This window comes from Aethalodelphis obliquidens, unplaced genomic scaffold (assembly GCF_003676395.1).
Source record: "Aethalodelphis obliquidens isolate GAN/ISIS:26980383/991018 unplaced genomic scaffold, ASM367639v1 scaffold27, whole genome shotgun sequence".
Taxonomy (NCBI): domain Eukaryota; kingdom Metazoa; phylum Chordata; class Mammalia; order Artiodactyla; family Delphinidae; genus Aethalodelphis; species Aethalodelphis obliquidens.
In genome coordinates this window covers 5,889,039-5,910,866 of record NW_020837971.1, presented here as the reverse complement: position 1 = coordinate 5,910,866, position 21,828 = coordinate 5,889,039, and the positions used below count along the sequence as shown (strand labels likewise).

The 21,828-nt window shown below is 39.8% G+C and overlaps 1 protein-coding gene across 1 annotated transcript in view; it reads left to right on the top strand.

The window, feature by feature from the left end:
- The window catches only part of RELN (reelin), a 517,734-nt gene that overhangs the window by 431,604 nt on the left and 64,302 nt on the right, over positions 1-21,828 (top strand). Inside the window, exons 33-42 of the mRNA XM_027123841.1 lie at positions 37-225; positions 762-1,035; positions 3,826-3,966; positions 4,072-4,249; positions 8,082-8,166; positions 9,000-9,182; positions 11,674-11,845; positions 11,947-12,049; positions 15,318-15,547; positions 20,696-20,916. Of these exons, the coding sequence (XP_026979642.1) occupies positions 37-225; positions 762-1,035; positions 3,826-3,966; positions 4,072-4,249; positions 8,082-8,166; positions 9,000-9,182; positions 11,674-11,845; positions 11,947-12,049; positions 15,318-15,547; positions 20,696-20,916 (1,776 nt within the window). The remainder of the gene's footprint in view (positions 1-36; positions 226-761; positions 1,036-3,825; positions 3,967-4,071; positions 4,250-8,081; positions 8,167-8,999; positions 9,183-11,673; positions 11,846-11,946; positions 12,050-15,317; positions 15,548-20,695; positions 20,917-21,828) is intronic.

Genomic DNA, 21,828 nt, shown 5'->3' with positions numbered 1-21,828 from the left:
AACCTTCTCTGACTGCCTTTATTCATCTGATTTCAGGGAAGCACTCAGCCCAGTGGGCCTTGGATGACGTCCTTATAGGAATGAACGACAGCTCGCAAACTGGGTTTCAAGACAAATTCGATGGCTCTTTAGATCTGCAAGCCAACTGGTATCGAATCCAAGGAGGTCAAGTCAATACTGACTGTCTCTCTATGGATACTGCTCTGATATTCACTGAAAACATAGGTATACGTTTTCACCAGATAAAGGGAGAATATTTCATTAACTGGAGGATTAAATTAACTAAAACCCAAAAGCAGATTCTCTAATGCAAAACTGTGTGCATAACTGCCTGCACTGAGGGGGGCTCTTGGAAGTAAAGACCTGTGTTGTCCTTTAATGTAACTTGGTGAGCCCAATAACAGTTTGTGCAGGAACTGTCTTTCATGGCATGCATAATATGACTAAGGTTTCTTAAAAGTGGGGCAAAAGTACCTATCTGAAAACATTCCCATGTTTCATAATTTGCAGTATTACAATTTGCAGACTCTCTATTAGCCTGTCTCAAGATGGTAAAGCTTTTCAAGTTAGAAGCCTTCCATATTTCTGAGTCTATGCTAACTAGATAAAAATAGTCAACGTGAGATGAAAAGCCAAAGCACATGTGAGACACTATAGATAAGACATGAGTTTTGTTTGCCACTGAAAGCATGATGAGCAGAAACACCAAATAAGAAAAGAGCACAATTATGTGCTACCATTAAACTTTTCCTTTTTTGTAGGAAAACCTCGTTATGCTGAGACCTGGGACTTTCATGTGTCAGCATCGACTTTCTTGCAGTTTGAAATGAGCATGGGCTGTAGCAAGCCCTTTAGCGACTCCCACGGTGTACAGCTCCAGTATTCTCTGAACAATGGCAGGGACTGGCATCTTGTCACCGAAGAGTGTGTTCCTCCAACCATTGGCTGTCTGCACTACACAGAAAGTTCAGTTTACACCTCCGAGAGATTCCAGAATTGGAAGCGGATCACTGTCTACCTTCCACTCTCCACCATGTGAGAATTGTCATTTGGCTACATGTCAGAACTTCGGGTTTCTATCACCTAACTGGAAAATAATTATGATGCCACTTGGCAATTCTATTACTCTCTCATGATAATCATGCATGGAGTATACCGGGGGGGAAAGAAAAGTTCAAGGTGCTTGGGTAACAATTTTTAAATGTGGTTAAGAGTTCCGAGAGTTTTCCAAGGCTGAACTTTTCTGTTCTTCAGCAAGGTGAAGGCTGCCCACCAGATTCAGTTTTTAAACTGTTGTAAAAACAATTATCTACCCAATAACCAGACTGATACTTATCCACATGAAGCAGTTTGTGAAATCATCACATGTGGAAGAGTATCCTTAGTTGTTTGGGTTTTTTTGTTTTTGTTTTTGGTTTTTTTTGCGGTACGCGGGCCTCTCACTGTTGCGGCCTCTCCCATTGCGGAGCACAGGCTCCGGACGCACGGGCTCAGCGGCCGTGGCTCACGGGCCCAGCCGCTCCGCGGCATGTGGGATCTTCCCGGACCGGGGCACAAACCCGTGTCCCCTGCATCGGCAGGCGGACTCTCAACCACTGTGCCACCAGGGAAGCCCCTGTTTGGGTTTTTTTAAATCTCAGTACTGGAATAAGAGTAAAAGGTTCGTTCTTTGGGGATGCTCATATCCTTTTACATCTTTCTTCCCCTCCACAGTATTTCAGATCACATTCAGGTGTTATATTAGGGCTTACAGCAGGCTCCCACTTTTGTGGTTTAGGCATTTGCATAATTTGGGGATCTTTCTAGGAACCAATGTGTACTGTGGTGGGTTGTAGAGATTGTACCCTCCTGGGGCTGCTCCCCGCACATCACTGTATCTCCCTTCCACTGCTCTGCTCTGAATTGTAGGCAAATTGTCCTCTGTAAGCTGCATTTGCCAGCTGCATGTGTTTGCTGGCTTCCTGATAGATTTAGAGAGTAGCAGATACTGGCAAGAAATTGGAGGGTGGAAATAAAGTTAAGCCAGGGTGTTCCTTCCCCTCCCTTTCTATCTCAAGTGCATCTTGGCCAACTTCAGCAGCTCTAGCTTCCCCGAGATGTCCTTCCATGTGACACTGGCCCCTGGGCACTAACCTCATCTCCTCTTGTGTCCCTCCATCTTTGGACTTGTAGTGCTTCCTGACTTTGTTAAACTCTGGTTTCCTCACTGCCCCCATGCTCTGCCATGAACTGTGCATCCAATTCCTTGTGTTAAATTCCCTCTGTGTTAAATATTTACAGTGGTTTCCATTTTCCTCGTTCAATTTGGATTCAGAGAGGCACAAACAAGTGGCAGAAAAAAAAAAACAAACACAGGAAATCAAAGCGTTTTAGTATATAACCCAAAATAGTTTCCTGTGGACCCCAGAGCTTTAAAGAGTGCTAACTTGTAGCTCATTTATTCACTTTATTTTTATTCAACAAACATTTATTGAATATCTATTATGTTTTAGATCTCTGACACAAAATGAATAAGTTGATGCCAAGATCCAAATATATTATTTAGGGTAACAGGTATCTAAACAGTTATCTTATAAAATGATAGCAGAAGCAAAACCCAATGGTATTATTGAAACACAGGGAGATACTACCTAACTCAGTTTGGGGAGATCGGAGGGAGATTTCTGGAGGAACTGATGTCTGAGCTGAGTCTAAATAAGTGAGTAGAGCTTGTCTGAGTGAAAAGCACTCGTTGGGGAGGAGGGGCGTATGTGCTGTTGTAAACCGAAATGGAATCCCAGAGGCCAGAAGAAACAAGAGTTTATGGGGAAGTGCAAGGATTCCATGCTATCAGAGTATAATTGTGAGGCAATAGGGGAAGACGAGGCAAGGGCAGAGGGCAGACAATGAAAGGGCCGTGTATTTATTAGAGGTTTGGCCTTGACATTGCATGTGTTGGGGAACCATTTCAAGGGTGTAAAGCTGAGTGTCGATGTGACTAGATTTCTGTTTCAGAGCCACCGTGCTGGCAGCTGTGTTGCATTGAAGGAGAACTTGTGTAGGGGAAACTATAGCACTTGCGATTTTACTGTTGAAATTCCACTTCAAGTCAGCTGTGTTCTCCTTTCCAAATAACTAACACATTTCTACTGTGCAATCTGGTCCTAAGTGAGAGACTGCTGTTTGGTAAGGCTGCACATATTTCTGGATAAAGTGGTCTTCTGACAGTATATTCCAAATAACAGACTGCAAATATAATAAAAAACATGGGAGTACATCACATCATTCTAGTCTTCACCTTTAAGGGAGCCAGGCCCTCAGGAACCAAAATAGAGGCAGAGGTTGGATAGGGCTTCCATTTACTACCTCAGAAACCATTTAGGGAGCAGTAGAACAGAGACCTCATGGCAAGACCTTTGTAAGATTCCAACTTATACGCATGTTTATCATCCTCAATCTCTTTCCCAGTACTGAAAAGTAGTAAAAGCCTGAAAGCAAAAACTAAGGTTCTGCATGTAGTTCAAACACAGAATAAAGTGATAGTTCAAAGTAACTCTCCCATCTCACATGTGTTCAGAGGCTCTTGTATGAAAGAAATGGTGAAATATTTTTAAAGCATGTTTTCTACTCTCCTGTTTGTGGGTCAAGAGTAAACAACATCCATTACTTGGTATGAAAACGAAGTGTCTCAAATAAAGAGGGAACTGGAACCCAGAGAGGGCACTTTAAAGGGAAAGAATTAAAATAAATGTTTTTGTGCTTTGAAGGTTGCCATTCAAACCAAGTGTGGTTTTTTTTTTTTTTTGGTTGTTTTGTTTGTTTGTTTGTTTGTTTGTTTTTGCTTAGCTCTCCCAGGACCCGGTTCAGATGGATCCAAGCCAACTACACCATGGGGGCTGACTCCTGGGCTATTGATAACGTTGTGCTGGCCTCGGGGTGCCCTTGGATGTGCTCAGGACGAGGGATTTGTGATGCTGGACGCTGTGTGTAAGTTAATAAAACTGGCAGATTCTTTCTTTGTAATGCAGAGATAAAGATGGCTTCTTGATCTCACGACAGATAATTCCTTTTCTCCGCTCATTTTTTTCTTAGGTGTGACCGGGGCTTTGGTGGAACCTACTGTGTTCCTGTCGTTCCTCTGCCCTCGATTCTTAAAGATGATTTCAACGGGAACTTACATCCCGACCTTTGGCCTGAAGTATATGGTGCAGAGAGGGGGAATCTGAATGGTGAAACCATCAAATCTGGAACATCGCTCATTTTTAAAGGGGTCAGATAAGATTCTTCTTCACTACCACTGAATTCCCTACTTCACTCACTGCTCCACACACATGCATTTCTGTTCAGATGATGTATTATTTTATATATAGTTATTGTCTTCTAGGACATATCATGGTTTTAGAAGTCAGGATAGTGTTGGTTTGGGCAGAAGAAAATGAGGTATAAATTGGAAGAGAGAATTAGGGGCCATCTGGACTGCTGGTAATGTTCTGTTTCCTGAGTTGTATGGAAATTACGTAGCTGTGTTACTTTGTGATATTTCCATCATAATTTGATACTTTCCTTTATGTAATTTATATTTCAGTAAAAAAGGGTCCTTAAGGAACATGAATATGCTCATGTCAACAAAAACAACAAAAAATGTTTCCTCTTATATTCACTGCAGTCACTTTTTATGATCACTTAGGCATAAAATTTTTCCTTTGCTTTGGTAATCAGACCTTCTTTCCTCTCTGCTGGAATTATATATGTAAAAATTATATATATACTACTTCTAGAATCTTGACTTCTAGAATGTAGCATTTTATGTGTAATTAAGTATCTAACTTAGAATATTTTTTAATTGATTTTACGGAAGGTCTTTGCTTTTTCCTTTCCCTTTCTTTCTTTTCCTCCTACCAATACAACCAGTTGGTGACTTTAAGAAAACCAAACATTTAAGCCAAGTTAAATAACATTCTCAAACATCATTAGTGTATTTTTTGTATTTCAACCTAGATGTTGGTTAGAGGGTTGGTAAACAATTGTGTGAAACAGTGCTGAGCTGACACATCTTCATATGTGAATACATGCTACATCCTGTCTCACTCAGCTGGGGAAATCGGCTAATCTAGGTGTGCAAATGAAATCTTTAACAAAAATCTGCATGGGTTTCTGTACATCCTTAATAATTAACACCTAACAGTTAGAAAATTAGACACCCTGGAACTTTTTCAATTATAGCTAATAGATGCTGACTCTCATCCTTGTTTGAATCCAGAATTCTTCTCAAGTTTTAGATGAGATAGAAAAAGCACTTTAAGGGTCAGAGAGATTTATAAGTCCCTGAGTGCTATAAGGGGCCAAAAGAAATTGAGGCAGGACATTTCGGGGTGGAATCTTCTGTTTTTTTGTGTGTATGTTTTTAAGTCTTGTCTGAGACTTTAGCTCTCATTGCCGCTATCTACTTGAAGCAGTTGACAAGACCAAAAAAGATAAAGTCCTGTGATTCAAATATCTTTACCTGATAAAATTTTAAGCAGTAGAATTAAACTGGTCTCTAGATCCTATAAACAAGGAAGACATATAGTCTTTTATATGTTCCCTGTAGCCATCCAAATGCAAGGGCAGCCAAGCATTATATGTGTTGGACATATTATCTATCAGCTCTGCAAGATGCAGAGAGGGCTCAGCGTGTGCCATTCAGTAGGTTGTAGTTTGACCTAGAAAGGCATTCTTTTGTGAAAAAGGAAATGATAGGCTCTTTTTAATGTTTATAGATTCAGGAGTGCTATCCACTATTAAAATAGCTTCACTTTTAGCACAATGGATTACTGAATCTGGAAGAGGATGAGAAAAAAAACATCTGTATGAACTAGAATATATGCAGAAGGTGGGCATGACAGTTCCACTGGGCAATTATCAATATCAAGTGCTTAACTATAAACAAAATTTTAAATATGAAAGAAAGATACTTTCATAATTACAGATCATGCCAACTTTCAACAAAATTTCTCCTACAAGGGACTTCCCTTGGCCTTATAATGCAGGATCTGCCTTATAATGCAGGAGACACAGGTTCGATCCCTGGTCAGCGAACTAAGATCCCGCATGCTGCAGGGCAACTAAGCCCGCGGGCCACAGCTACTGAGCTTGCGCACCTCAACTAGAACCCACGCACCACAACAACTACAGAGCCCACACACCCTGGAGCCTGCGCACCACAACTAGAGAAGAGAAAACCCGCACGCCACAAATAGAGAGAAGCCCGCACACCACAATGAAAGATCCCACCTGCCTCAACAAAGGTCGTGTGTGCCGCAACTAAGACCCGATGCAGCCAAAAATAAATAAAATAAATAAAATTTTTAAAAATTGCTCCTACAAGATACACTATAAAATGGGTTCTTTTATGGCTGACTTATATTGACCCATGGGAACAATTTTATACTCACATTCCATAATCAAGGGGGAAGAATAATCATATTCCTTTATCTTGATGTTGTCAAGGGATATTTATGAACTGGATCTATTAACTACCCACCTCAAAGCTTTTTCACTGTATTGATAAGATGAAGAAGTGACCTTTCCCCATAAGCTTAACCTCTACATGGCGCCAAGCTGTAAAAACATCCAAGGCCTTCTGTTTGTAAGTGTATGAGGCAGAGGGTAAGGACATAAAGACATGCAGTGATCAAGCATCAGGGACTGAGCAGGGCAGTGAGTTATTATGATAAAAGAAAAATAAGACTGGAAATATAAGGCTTTTACACAGCAGCCTTTAATCCAGGAAGTTTGAATCTATGCTTTGTGAAGTTCAAGGGTGGGTATAAATGCAGTTGCTTTTTCATTACCATATCAAATAATTCTCAAATTCTAAATTTAACATTAGCTGGATATCTCTCCCCAAACCAAAAAATAATTTAATAAACAAAATAATGGTATCTTAAAGGGTGGAGGATAAGTTTCAGAATCTGACATATCTAAGTTCAAATCCTGCTATCCTCACGTTTGCAATCTTGGGTAAGTTACTGTCCCTCTCAGATTTTGTTTCCTTATCTGCAACAGGAAGATAATAATATATTTCCCTTAGGAGTGATAGGTGCTTCTTAAAGGAGTAAAGTGGTTCTTTTAGAACCCAGCACGTTGTAGGCACTCAATATATGGTTACTATTACAAAATCAGTCCTATTTAAAATTTTTCAGCTATTGAAGAATGTACTCTATAATAAATGTGAAGAAGAAGAGGAAGAATTTGCTTTCTCTACCTAAGATTCCATTTGGTATTTGTTAGTTGATAATTAAGAAATCAATAGACAGTGTCCACACAGTATCACACAGCCCCACACCACCAAAGAGCCACTTCATTCAGAGTCAGACCTGAGAAACCGAAAGGCCTGTTTGTACCTAGGACATCTGCATAGTGAAGTTCTGTTTTACTGGCTGTCACCGCAACCCTGTGTACACATGGAGAAAACAAGCTATGGAGCTGTCAATCCCAGGCAACCAGAAATAGTTAATTAGCAGAAAAAATTACTAAAGCCAATATGATCACTTTCCGCCTTCCTTGGCTTCTCTGCATGAATGGTTCCAGCCTGGGCTTGGGGACTTGCTTAGTTATGCCTTATTTAACTTGACCAACTGGAGGGTGTTGTGTCAGCCTGAATGAGAGCTTCCCAGGGCCGTCACAGCACGCAAATGAGTAAGTTCCTAAGACTCTATGGAACCCTGAAAAAGTTACCTATTAGCTCCCAGCTTCCAGCAGGAGCACTTGGCACATTTTCCGTCTGTTTCCTCGTTATTCCTCTCACAACATGCTGTGATCAAAGGAGGCTGTTTTTTAAAAAGGCCTGTAGATATGTAATGCTATCATTCTTGCACTGCTTTCTATAAGTCACAGCAAAGTGTGACTTGGAGTTGAGACAATGAGATATTGTTAGTTAGGCATAGGGAATGAAAGCCATTGAAAGGGGAAATGATCAATTTTTCCTTCCAAACTGGACCACGTATTGCTTCTTGATCATTATGTATCATTTAGCTAATGTAAGTTAGATGTATAAAATCAAAGGAAAATAATTTTGCAAATGAAATAAGATTGCCTAACATATGTGTTTTTGTTTACAGGAAGGACTAAGGATGCTCATTTCAAGAGATCTAGACTGTACCAATACAATGTATGTTCAGTTTTCACTTCGATTTATAGCAAAAGGTAAGCCATTTCTATGAGTATGAATTCACTATTTCCCTTCAAGCAAATTTCCCCATGTATAATTCCTCCTCCACAGAGAAGTAACAGATTTGAGGCCTATGAATTTTGTTATATGGGAGAGCTAACATCAATTTGAGTACATAGTGTTCACAAATGTTCTATAATATATATTCCTTTTAATATAAGGGTAAGATAACTACTTGTTTTATAATAATTTCATACAGATGTAGTAATCATACTAGTCCTGTGGTAGTTAAATTTATCATCATGTCCTTGAGTCTTTTTTCCACCACTTCTTTCTAGCCATAAGAAATTTAAATTTAAGAAACTTAACTTATGGAAACTTGGGATTTTCTTTCGCAGATGTGAACAGTGAACCCCAAAAGTCAACTCTGTCGTTCTGACCTTTCATATTAACTAACTAATTTTCTTGACAAATAATGCCATTTGGATATAATAAATTCTCAAGTCGATTTTCTGTGTATTCTGAGATTTAAATGTTTGGCCCTTTGTAGAACTGTGATACCTATAGAATAAAAAAATTTTGATGTAATATTTCCTAAATGAAATACAGAAAGATATGTGTTCATATCTAAGAAAAAGAGGGAGATACTATTGTGTGAAAATGCAAGATTTGGTGTGTGTTTTGAGATATATTTATACAGAAATCCCAACCCATCATCACTTTAAGTTGCCTCAGAAGCATTTGGACTCTAAGGTGTCTATGTGAATATAAGTCAGCTTATGCATCAATACAAAAAAAATAGTCTAAGATCATACCACTTCCCCATTTTTATAATGATGTGTTCATGCCTCTGTTACCTTCTTTCTAGGTACCCCAGAGAGGTCCCACTCTATTCTATTACAATTCTCCGCCAATGGGGGAATCACCTGGCACCTGATGGATGAATTTTACTTTCCTCAAATGACCAACATACTTTTCATTAATGTTCCCTTGCCATACACTGCCCAAACCAACGCTACAAGATTCAGACTCTGGCAACCTTATAACAATGGTAAAAATGCACATGTTCTCCTATGATCAAAACTGACTGCTGCCCGTTAGCATGCTTGCTCCTAAGGTGTGGGGAAGGGTTTGTCAGCTGAGTGGCTTCGCTATCCACAGTACCTTTTACATGCTTCGCTTTTGAGGAGCCGCAAGGAATATTTAGCTTTATATATCTTTATCTTCATACTTGACTATGTATTATCTTCGGGCTTGACTCCTAAGTTCTCTTGATGTAAATACAGCTAAATACTGTCACAGAGCGAAGGTTTTTAAAATTTAATCCAGGTCTACCATTAGGTATTCATCAGTTGTAACTACATTTTTTACTGAATTCATTTAGGAATACATAGTTCTTTTTTTTTAATATTTATGTGTTTTTGTTTTTGGGGGGTTTTTTTTTGGCTGCCTCGGGTCTTAGTTGCGGCACGTGGGATCTCTCATTGTGGCGCGCTCTAGTTGTGGCGTGCGGGTTTTCTCTCTCTGGTTGTGGTACGCGGGTTCCAGAGCACATGGGCTCTGTAGTTTGTGGCACTTGGGATCTCTAGTTGAGGCACGCGAGCTCGGTAGTCGTGGCACATGGGCTTAGCTGCCCCGCGGCATGTGGGAACCTAGTTCCCCGACCAGGGATCGAACCCGTGTCCCCTGCATTGGAAGGTGGATTCTTTACCACTGGACCACCAGGGAAGTCCCCATAGTTCTTCTGAATATGGCACTTCATTAGTGAGATAGAACAGCATTACAGCAAAAGCCGTGACAAAGTGAGAGGGACTGACACAAAGCAGATAGTGCCTGAGATAAAATATTCTTATCACATGCACTTGCCTCAGTGATAAGCTAATGTGAATGTATAATTTAACAGTATTTTCAAATGGCGGTTACAGAGAAGGATTTTACAAATTTATAATGTTTTATTGCTTCCTGTAATTCTACTAACTACTGATTATAAAGGACCAGACTCTACCAAATTATGCATTTAATGGCCTAAGTAAGCACAGAGACATCATATTAAGCAGATTCTTTGCAGAGGTAACACAGAAATGGATAAGAAAGATGTATTTCCATTTCTAAAATTTAACCTGAATATTTCCTTTATAACTAGTAAGTCAAAAAATAATTTTAATTTACCGTGAACAGAAAAAATAATCTTGTATAATCACTGAGGAAAAGTCCAAAAAAGAAATGCAACCTGGGCTTCCCTGGTGGCGCAGTGGTTGAGAGTCCGCCTGCCGATGCAGGGGACACGGGTTCGTGCCCCGGTCTGGGAAGATCCCACATGCTGCAGAGCGGCTAGGCCTGTGAGCCATGGCCACTGAGCCTGCGCGTCCGGAGCCTGTGCTCCGCAACGGGAGAGGCCACAACAGTGAGAGGCCCGCGTACCGCAAAAAAAAGAAAAAAAAAAAGAAAAAAAAAAGAAATGCAACCAGTTTCACAGTCCAGAGGATAGTTGTCTTCATGTTATGTTTGGAATGCTCACCAATTGTTCTTCATTGTTTTCACCAACTGCTTCCAAAATAAGAAAAGGGAAGAAAGCTACTAGGATTAGAACAGTGATAGGATTAGAGAGGGAGAGGCACATGTGACTTCATTTAAATCATCAGGTTGTTTCTACAGGCTCCTGTTTACAGATCCTTTTTTATATTTTGTAAGAATTCTACTAAAAGTAGGAATCAGTGAAAAAGCATCCTTGAGGAATCTTGTTTCTGCTTGGTATGGTCTTATCACCTTGTTTCCAGTTAAATCCAAGCAATGCTTTACAAAAGCACTGAGCTCACCCTTCTTAACTGCTCAGTTATATCTTCCTTAAACACCCTGCCTAAGTCGCTGAGTCAAATTCTGACAGCCTAAGGAGTGATTTTCCTAGTTTTCTGTATGTCCCCACATATCTTGAACTAAACATACAAGTTTTGAGACGCTTTAAGGGGAAAATAAAGTATTATATAACACAGAATATTTTCTTCTGTGTAGTTTTTAACACCTAAATAAAATTGTGCATCAAGCCAGTGTTATAATGGCCATGATCCTTCAGCCTGAAGGAAGCATGATTCTAAGTCATGGGTTGACTCTAAAAAGTCCTGAGTTACTCCATGAATAGACTAGTTAGTGTAACTCAGTACTAAATCCACAGGCTGACCACCCATCCTCACAGATGCCGGTATCTTACAGAGTCCCCTAAACCGTGAAAGCATAACTCAAAGCCCACTCTTGCGGTGGAGGGTCCATAGCACCGCTGTGACAGGAAGGGCAGCAGACTCTTACCAGCCTTCTGAAATTACTGAAGCTGCTCCGTGCAGTGTCAATTTAATAGCCCTGAAAGCTTAATTTTTTCACACTTTAATCCGTGTAAACACACTTACATAGTTTGTGCTTCTTTGTCTAGAAGGCATCTGTTTAATCAGTTGTTACTGAGTTCCCTCTGTCCTTTACTTTCTTCCAATGAGCAAAAATGTCCACCTGATTTTCACCATTGAAAAAACTTGCTTTATCCAAAAATGCCTTAGGTAAGAAAGAAGAAATCTGGATTGTTGATGACTTCATCATCGATGGAAATAATTTAAACAACCCTGTGATGCTTCTAGATACTTTTGACTTTGGGCCCAGAGAAGACAATTGGTTTTTCTACCCTGGTGGTAACATTGGTCTTTATTGCCCATATTCTTCCAAAGGAGCACCGTAAGTACTTAATTGAGAAGGTAAAAATAAAACCCCTGCTCTATACAGGTCGCAATGATCTTTTGCCTAAATGGATTCCTTGTTGTTTTCTTGTGTAACAGCGAGGAAGATTCAGCTATGGTGTTTGTTTCAAATGAAGTTGGTGAGCATTCCATTACTACTCGTGACCTGAATGTGAATGAGAACACCATCATACAATTTGAGGTACTTGATTTTGTTCTATTAGAAATGCTTTAAATTTTATCTTGAACAAAAGCTAGGAAAGAGGAGGAAAATCTCAGATGATTTCATGCATTATGACTTTCCATTTTTGTGCAAGGACAAAAGAGATTTTACATCATAATTCACTTTTATTAGCAGAACCAATTGTTCTACTAAGGTTTATTTCTGAATTTTGCTCCTTTATTTATGACATAATCTCCTCACCTACTACAATGGGAAATTGTCAAAATAGCTTATTTCAAACATTATAAAAATGAAAAGGACCATACTATTCTAGTATTATTATAGTCACAATTTTTATATATTACTTAGGATCCAGGTCAATGTAACTGTACCATGCCAGCACATTTATATAATATTTATCATGGTGTCATGAATTTTACAGGTAAAATAATACTATACTGTTTCTTATCATTTCTGGGTATTTCATGAATATTCACGGACTCATATTTTTCAAGACAGCAAACTAATAATGTACAAAAGAAAAACGTTTATATATTTCAAAAGCTTAGATAAAATCAGCAGAACCAAAGGTACATTGTGCTAGGGTTCAATAGTATTAACTTTTTTTTTTGGCCACACCACATGGCATGAGGGATCTTAGTTCCCCAACCAGGGATAGAACCCATGCCCCCTGCAGTGGTAGCATTGAGTCCTAACCACTGGACTGCCAGGGAATTCCCATTAACTTTTTTTTTCTTTTTCTTGTTTCATTTAATTTTTATTTCTTATCAGAATAAATTTGATTACAATGTTGTGTTTGTTCTAGGTGTACAGACTCTGGTTCATTCATACGTATACATATATCTAATCAGGTTTAGACTCTTTCCCATGTTGCTCATTAACAGAGCATTGAGTAGACCTCCCTTGGCATCCAGTAGGTCCTTCTTGATTATATATTTTATATGAATTATTAAATGCATGTTAACCCCAACATCCTAATTTTTCCATTCCTTTCACCTTTTTCTAAGTCTGTATGGGCCTTTCTCTGTGGAAATATGTTCATGGGTGTCACTTTTTAGATAACACGAGTAAATGATGTCATCGGATATTTGTCTTTCTTTTTCTGACTTACTTTGTGTAGTATGATTATCTCTAGGCTCATCTGTGGTGCTGCAAATGGCATTGTTTCATCTTTTCCATGGCTAATATTCCATTGTGTACATGGACCACTTCTTTTTTGTCTGTTCATCTGTAGATGGACATTTTGGTTGCATCCATGTCTGGCTATTGTAAATATCGCTGCAGTGCACGTTTGGGTGCCTGTGTCTTTCTGAATTCTGGTCTTCTCGGGTTATAGGCCCATTAGTGGTTCGGCAGGATCATATGGTAGCACAACTGTTACCTTTTAAAGGCACCTTCATTCTGTTCTCATTAGTGGCTGTTACCAGTTTACATCCCAGCAACAGCATAGGAGGGTACCCATTCTCAGAAACCCATTCAGCATTTATTGTTTGCAGACCTTTTTTTCTGATGGCAATTCAGACTTGTGTGAGGTGATACCTTTTTGTAGTTTAAATTTGCATGTCTCTAATAATTCTTGATGTTGAACATTTTTTCACGTCTCACGCGGTTGTAGGTAGGAGGCCTCAGTTCCTTGCCACATGGATCTCTCCTTAGGGCTGCTTGAGTGTCCTCATGACATGGCAGCTGGCTTAACCCAGAATGACTGATCCGGCCCGCGGTCCCCAGGACTGTCGTGGCTTCGGCTGCAGGGGCCCCTCCAGAGCCAGCAGCCTCAGTGAGGCCGCCCTCCCCTCAGGCTCCGGGGCAGTTCAGTGACGGTGGAGGGAAGAGACCCCGAGCCAGGAGTTCCAGCTCTGTGGAAACGTGGGCTCCATTCCGGGCACAAGGGGTGGGACCGCTGTGCCCCAAGGCCTTCTGGGAGGGCCCCATTAACTTTTTTGTGTGTGTGTGGTACGCAGGCCTCTCACTGTTGTGGCCTCTCCCGTTGCGGAGCACAGGCTCTAGAGCGCAGGCTCAGCGGCCATGGCTCACGGGCCCAGCCGCTCCACAGCATGTGGGATCTTCCCGGACCGGGGCACGAACCCATGTCCTCTGCATCAGCAGGCGGACTCTCAACCACTGCGCCACCAGGGAAGCCCCCCCCACCCCCACATTAACTTTTGAAGATACTTGTTTCTTAGCTGAAATCTATACCAACCATTGGACAGTGCCTAATTTCATCAACAAAAATCTTGAATATTTGCTCTAGATTAACTGTCTGCATCCTCTAAATTAGAGTTGTTTCTTTCATCTTAAAGTCAGAGACCAAATGATGCCTTAGTGGAGAAATTATTCTCTATCTATTTTAAGCTTTCTGTTATATTTTCTGATTTTATTTTAAGTTACTTATATAACCTTCTGTTATATTCTCTAACATTTATGCTTTAGATATTAATAAAAAGTAATCCCTGTGGCCCTTTCAAGAGTTCTGTTATCAGAAGAATCTAGGTAGAGACAAATGCCTATAGCTGAAAAGTTTATCAAATGTCAATAGTTTACTCATCAGAAGGTAAGAGGAGTAAGTTCAACAACAACAAATATTATATAAATACATCTGGTTGCTCTGACAGCAAGAAAATGTTGACCCCAATTGGCAGTGGGAAAATTTTTTCATAGAAAGAATCACATGCTTTATTTAAGTTTTAGTTTAATTCACTTGAAAGTATGAAAAAGGAATGGAGTGGTTATTTCCCTCATGGTTAAAAAGGTCTTTCTGAGAATATTCTCCCTATGCCAAGGAAATAGTGACAATAATTGTATTTTGTCTGTTTTAAGACTGAAAACATACTGAAGATTCTCCATGTGCAGTACTTTGGGGATTATTTGAAGGTATCACAGGAAGGAAAGTAGAAGGTCTTCTTTCCATCCAGCAGTCTGAAAAAAAAAGCTAACGGTTAGAATTAGGGAAGCAGTCTCTTCATTACGATTTGCTTGGCTTGGCAGTGAAAGTGGGCTAAAGGTAAAATTTGGAATTCCATGCCAACCTCTGCCTTATTCACTTCCTAGCTTTTTATGAAATGAGGGAAAGTAAATTTTTCATGAGGCCCTTTGAGGTTCTTTATGAAAAAGTGTTATTTAAAAGTAATATGCAGTATTACTCAGGCAAAACAGAATTTCATGGTGTTAAGTATTTCAGCAAGACAGTTCCCAGGAAAATGGACTCTCAAGAAAATAATGAAGTGGTGAATCATTTCAAGGCTTGTTGCTCTGAGGTAATTTGTATCATTTTTTCTTCTTCACCAAGATCAATGTCGGATGCTCAACTGATAGCTCCTCTGCTGATCCGGTCAGACTGGAATTTTCCAGGGACTTTGGGGCAACCTGGCACCTGCTGCTCCCCCTCTGCTACCACAGCAGCAGCCATGTCAGCTCTTTGTGCTCCACGGAGCACCACCCGAGCAGCACCTACTATGCGGGGACCACCCAGGGCTGGAGGAGGGAGGTTGTGCACTTTGGGAAGCTGCACCTTTGCGGGTAAGGACCTGCTGCTTCGCACCATGTTCTTCTCATTTCACAGTTTTCTCCGTGATGTCATGGTTGCCTTGCCACTTTATCAGGGAAATTTTCACTTTACATTTCTTCCTTAGTTCTCCATTGAAAGTAGATCAGTGGATGTTTAAAACATAGGAAACTGACATACTACTAATTCATAGTTTGAAGATAGATTTAAAGGAGCACACCCTGGGCAGCACCCCGTCCTGGGGTTCATATCCCCATGGGTCTTTATTAGATCAGTTAGGAAGCAACAGAAATATGGTTTCCCTAGTGTTATAATCTGTCTCCCTTCTGCTCCCTACCTCACAATATAAATGCAGTTAGAATTTTTACTTTCGAACATCTGCCTATGTCTTTCGTGCAAGGAGAGGGCACATATGGAGGACGGAAGCCTGCAGAATATTCCAGGTGTCTCATAAAAAAAAAAATTTATTAGTGCTCTTTCCCCAGGCATTTCTACTTTTTCAACCTTTCTCAGCATTCTTGTTACATATATTTGACTCTTCTGTTGAAAAGCTATTTGGAGATAAAGGACTTCAATTCCAATAGAAATAAAAAGTATAGTTCAAAAAAATAAAACTAATAGTATAAGTGAACAAAGAGAGGAAGTCAGCAAAGCAGTCTGCCTCAGAATTTGTCTTTTCTCTCAGAATAAAAACTTAAGGGCATGCCAAAAAAAGAAGGAAGTACTAATATCATACTTTCAAGATGGAGATAGATTTACATTCCTGATGTGAAACTCAGCATAATTAGAAGTCTTGAGTCTTCAAGCAAAACTGCTAACACCTATTACGTTTCCAAAAGGGTGAAAGTGAATCTTCAAAAGTCTTCATTCTAGGGCTTCCCTGGTGGCGCAGTGGTTGAGAGTCCGCCTGCCAATGCAGGGGACACGGGTTCGTGCCCCGGTCCGGGAAGATCCCACATGCCGCGGAGCGGCTGGGCCCGTGAGCCATGGCCACTGAGCCTGCGCGTCCGGAGCCTGTGCTCCGCGGCGGGAGAGGCCACAGCAGTGAGAGGCCCGCGTACCGCAAAAAAAAAAAAAAAAAGTCTTCATTCTCTTTGAACATAAATCCATTCACTCCTCATCATATCATTAGCAAAATTTTTATAATTTGATTACTAAATACTAATATTTTGTGTTATCAAGTAAGTAATTTATTAATTCTTACTATTACACCAGGATATTATTCTATTAGAAAATCTAATTGTTTTTTAAAAACAAGCATTACTAAGCAAAACATCCTCAAGATTCTTTTTTTTTTTTGCGGTACGCGGGCCTCTCACTGTTGTGGCCTCTTCCGTTGCGGAGCACAGGCTCTAGAGCGCAGGTTCAGCAGCCATGGCTCATGGGCCCAGCTGCTCCGTGACATGTGGGATCTTCCCGGACTGGGGCACGAACCCGTGTCCCCTGCATCGGCAGGCGGACCCCCAACCACTGCGCCACCAGGGAAGCCCTTCTCCTCAAGATTCTTTCGAAGTGACAGCTGAGGAGGCAAGGAGAATCTCTGAAGACCAGGAATAAATAGAGCTGAAGACTCAGCCAGCACAACCGGAAAGCTGCTATTGGGGTGTTTGGGGGTGGGGTGTGAACTTGTCTATAGCAGAATTGAGCAGGGGGAAATAGCTCAGGAAAAATTTTTTATCCAAAATCAGTCGTGTTATTTAAGATCATATGTTGAGAGAAATATAAAGAGGCTTACCGAAAAAGTGGAAGAACTTATTAGAAAAATACTGGGGAAGAGCATGGACTCCACTCAGGAAGTTTGGGGGCATCAGCAAAAGGAGTTCATGATCCTCCTTTTTATCATGCTGTGTTAACGTCAGTCAGCAAACTCCAGCTCTCATCTTCTGGAACTCTTAATTCTACATTTCTAGAAAAGAAAATCTGAGCAAATCAGCTACAGCCAGAAGGCCAAGCATTGCAACAGAAACATAAATTCCAAAAATCTGTGCTTATGGGCAGTGCAGGCAGGGGAAAATGGCTGGATGAACAATCACTTCGGCTCCTTTGACCAATACCCATGATCATTATGGTACTGTGAAAAGCTCCAGGTTTCCTTTTTAGTGGACCGCTAATTTCTCCCAGTTGCTCAGCTAAGAATTAGATTAAATAGAAAACAACCCTAAAGATAGGGTGAAGGCCATGATTTTAGATTGTCTTAACAGTTGAGACTTGCTTCCGCAAGTTCCCACATGAAAATAATCCGATTTAAAGGCGTGTGATATACAGTCACTGCCAACCAGAGGTACTAAATGAAACTACCCACCCCAGGACAGTGCTCCAGGATCATGGAGCCTGCATCATTACCAGTTGGCTTTGTCCACTAGGCTGTGCTTACACATAAGGCATGGAGATGTAATTTGAATGAGAGAAATGCAGACATCTGTATTTTCACTGACTGGTATATTGGGAGTCAGTTTAAAATATACCTCCTCTAATTATAAAGGTACAGAACTTAAACCATCATGTTATTTACATTCCATGTGATTTTCATTTCTATGAAAGGAAAGTAAATCTGTTAAGGAGGCATGCCCACTCTCACAGTGGTGTAAACCTACCTTTCAAAACTGCTTCTGCAAAGAGAAGAATTTGCCTTAGAAGTGTTGTCTAGTCCTTATTTCAGGAAAACAATTAGCACTCTTCTTAAGACCCACACAGGCATGAATTGCTGGAAGGCAAAAGTTAAATTTTCTCCAATTCAATGAACCATGCCTTGGTTTGTATTCAGCATGGTACATAATAATGGCACAAGTGCTACATGCTAAAAAAAATATATTACCCGTGTTTAACTTGCCTTTCTCTGTGTACTCACAGGACACTAGGTACCAAAAAACTATACTAAATGTTTCAGGTGCAGAAATGGCTGTTTCTTTCCTTTACATATAGTCAGTTCACATTTGCAGCGTAAGTATTGAGCTTCCGTCGAATTTTATTCACATCACCCTTGTGTCTTTTTCATTTAGAGTCTTTTTGTCTTTAAAACTTCCTAATTGCTTTTGCTTTATGCAGTTTCATAATGAGTCAACCAAAACCCCTATTTAACGAAAACACTGCTGTGTGCTTGAAATTTTAAGTTTACATTTAAAAAAACAGATTCTTTTGGGTACCACTGGCTTGGGAGAACAGATGCTGACATTCACCAGGGAGGGTGGCAGTGAGAAATTTTCAAAATAAGATTTCAGCAGACTGGGAACCACAGTGAAACCAGACCCTTCAGTCCATTTATCATAGTGCCTGCAGTTTCTGTGTCAAGACAGGTGAACAATAATAAATATCCAACCAAGGTGGTTCATTTGTATTCAGAACATTTGAATAAATAAGAAGTTCAAACAAAATCGAGGTAGGCTTTGTTCAAAGGAAAACTCCAGCCGTTTCCCTCAGCTCAGCAGACTGAAAGTTCAACAGGTAGGAAGTGCTTCTTGCCAAGACTAAACTCTGACAGGTACTAGAAAATAAAAGTTAGTTATGAACTGGCATTTTGGGGGCAGCTTAATATAGTTGGAGTCTTGATATAAACAATGAAATTAGGGTTAAAATTATATGTGGGACATCTGCTTTACTATCTGCTAAACTTTAGAAGTCTAGTAAATGCTTCTAATACTGACTTCTAATTTCTGTTTCTCAAATAAAAAGAACTATTCTGAATTTGGTTTCTATATAATTGAAAATTGGACAGATTCACAGGGTACAACTATGAGTGCACATGCCATCTCTATATCTAGCTCCTCTGAAATAAAGTCTATTTTCTTTGAACTGAGTTTTGTACATAATAAAATATACTCAACTATTTCTGGACTGCTACCTAAATATGTAGGTTATTTCTAAGGAGCTAACTTATCGTCAGCAACATGATAGGACAATCATCCTAAAAAGGAAAACTGTGTTTCATTTAAAAAGAAATTAAGAAATAAGAGACATTGAACTAAAAATAAATCTGACTCTGTCACTCCTCTCTTTAAAATAATCTTTTGGGACTTTCTGTTGCCAATAGGATAAAATCCAAAACACCCTAGTTTGGCTTTTAAGGCTTTCCATAACAAATGACATTCAAGAAACATTCATTGAGCATCTGCTATGTGTGAAACACTGTACTGGTCACCGTGAAAGGGTGCAAAAAAGAAAGAGTTATGAGCATTGGCCTCTAGGAGCTCATAGCCAATGAGGCAAATAGGTGTGCTTTTAAATACCTCCAGCTGTAACTATAATAATGGAAATTCCAGCAAAATTATGGAAGAGAGAGAAATTAAAGGATGAGTTATTTACCATATGACCCAGCAAATCCACTATGATTCTACAAAAAAAATTGAAAACAGGTATTCAAACAAATACTTGTACACGAATATTCACAGAAGCACTATTCACAATAGCCAAAAGGTGGAAACAAAACAAATGTCCATCAATTGACGAATGGATAAATAAAGTTGATATCGCCATACAATTAAATATTATTCAGTCATAAAAAAGGATGCAATTCTGATACTTGCTACAACATGGATGAACCCTGAAAACATTATGATAAGTGACTAAAGCCAGACATTAAGCTCATATAGCATATGATTCCATTTATATGGAATATCCAGAATAGGTAAGTCCACAGAGACAGGAAGCAGATTAGTGGTTGCCAGGGGCTGGGTGTAGGGGAGAATACTTAATGGGCACAGGGTTTCCTTTGGGGTGATGAAAGTGTCTTGGAACTTGATAGAGGTGATAGCTGGCTAACACTGTGGAGGTACTAAACACCACCAAAATGTACACTTTAAATGGTTAATTATTACTTTTATACTTTGCGAATTTTACCTCCATTAAAAAAAGATTAGTTATGTAGAACATAGACAGTATTTAATGGGAAAATCGTTACCAAGAAAAGTCAATATAGAAAATGGTGGAAGCTCAAGTGGAACTTCGGCATAGTGGTAGGATTGGGAAGGGCTTATAGAAAGCAGGAACTTTATTGGCAAAATCCTGGAGTTTGAGGAATGGAGTTTATGGTCCTGAAATGTTGAACCATGTTTTGTACTTCTTGAGTGTGGTGCAGAGGTAGTAACTGCCCACTGCTCATTGATCAGATGTGCTTACTTACATTAATGTGTTGATTAGATTTTGAAGGGCTTGTATCTCTTTTCCAGATCTGTGCGTTTCAGATGGTACCAAGGATTTTATCCTGCTGGCTCTCAGCCAGTGACATGGGCCATTGATAATGTTTATATCGGTCCCCAATGTGAAGAGATGTGTAACGGACACGGGAGTTGTATCAATGGAACCAAGTGTATATGTGATCCTGGCTACTCAGGTCCAACCTGTAAAATAAGCACCAAAAATCCTGATTTTCTCAAGGATGATTTTGAAGGTAATTTCTTCATATAAAATCTATGTAGTTTTGTGAAAGAACGTATACATTAAGCACAATTTGTAATGTAGAAGTAATCATTAAGTTCTACTCTGATATTTCATTATTTATCATTACGTTTGGGACCACCCAAGGCTTCATTTAGTTCTGAATTTCATAGGGTTCCATTCTTGAAACAATGGTCAGTGAGAGTGAACAAGACCGTAATTGAGAAGAACTAAGGCTATTTTAGCCATTTTTTTCTATCACATGTAATTTCTGATCAATGATAATTTTGGAAATGCCTATAGAGGGTTAATCTTGGGTAGAAGGAACAAGTTTCCGGAAATATAAATTCTTGTCATTGCTTTATCACCAACTCATTATGCAGCCTTTTGTCACTTTATGCACCTCAGTTATACCTAGAATCTAATGTCATTATGTATGAAGATACGTGACAAAGTAGAAAAATGTACGTGCTCTAATGATTGAAATTATTCACAGTTAGTTGTATATCCATTGGATATGCTTTCTGATAATACTGGAAAAACATTCTCACAAGAGCAAGTCTTAAATAAATGTAATAGCTATCTCTGTTAGGATAGTGAGATTAAAAGATTTTTTTCTGGGCTTCCCTGGTGGCGCAGTGGTTGAGAGTCCGCCTGCCGATGCAGGGGACACGGGTTTGTGCCCCGGTCCGGGAAGATCCCACATGCCGCAGAGCGGCTAGGCCCGTGGGCCATGGCCGCTGAGCCTGCGTGTCCGGAGCCTGTGCTTCGCGACGGGAGAGGCTGCAACAGTGAGAGGCCCGCGTAATGCAAAAAAAAAAAAAAAAAAAAAGATTTTTTCTTTTTCCCAAGTTGTCTGTAAATTTTTTATAATGTATCTATGGTTTTAAGGTATATTTTAGAATTAGGTTTAGGTATATCAATA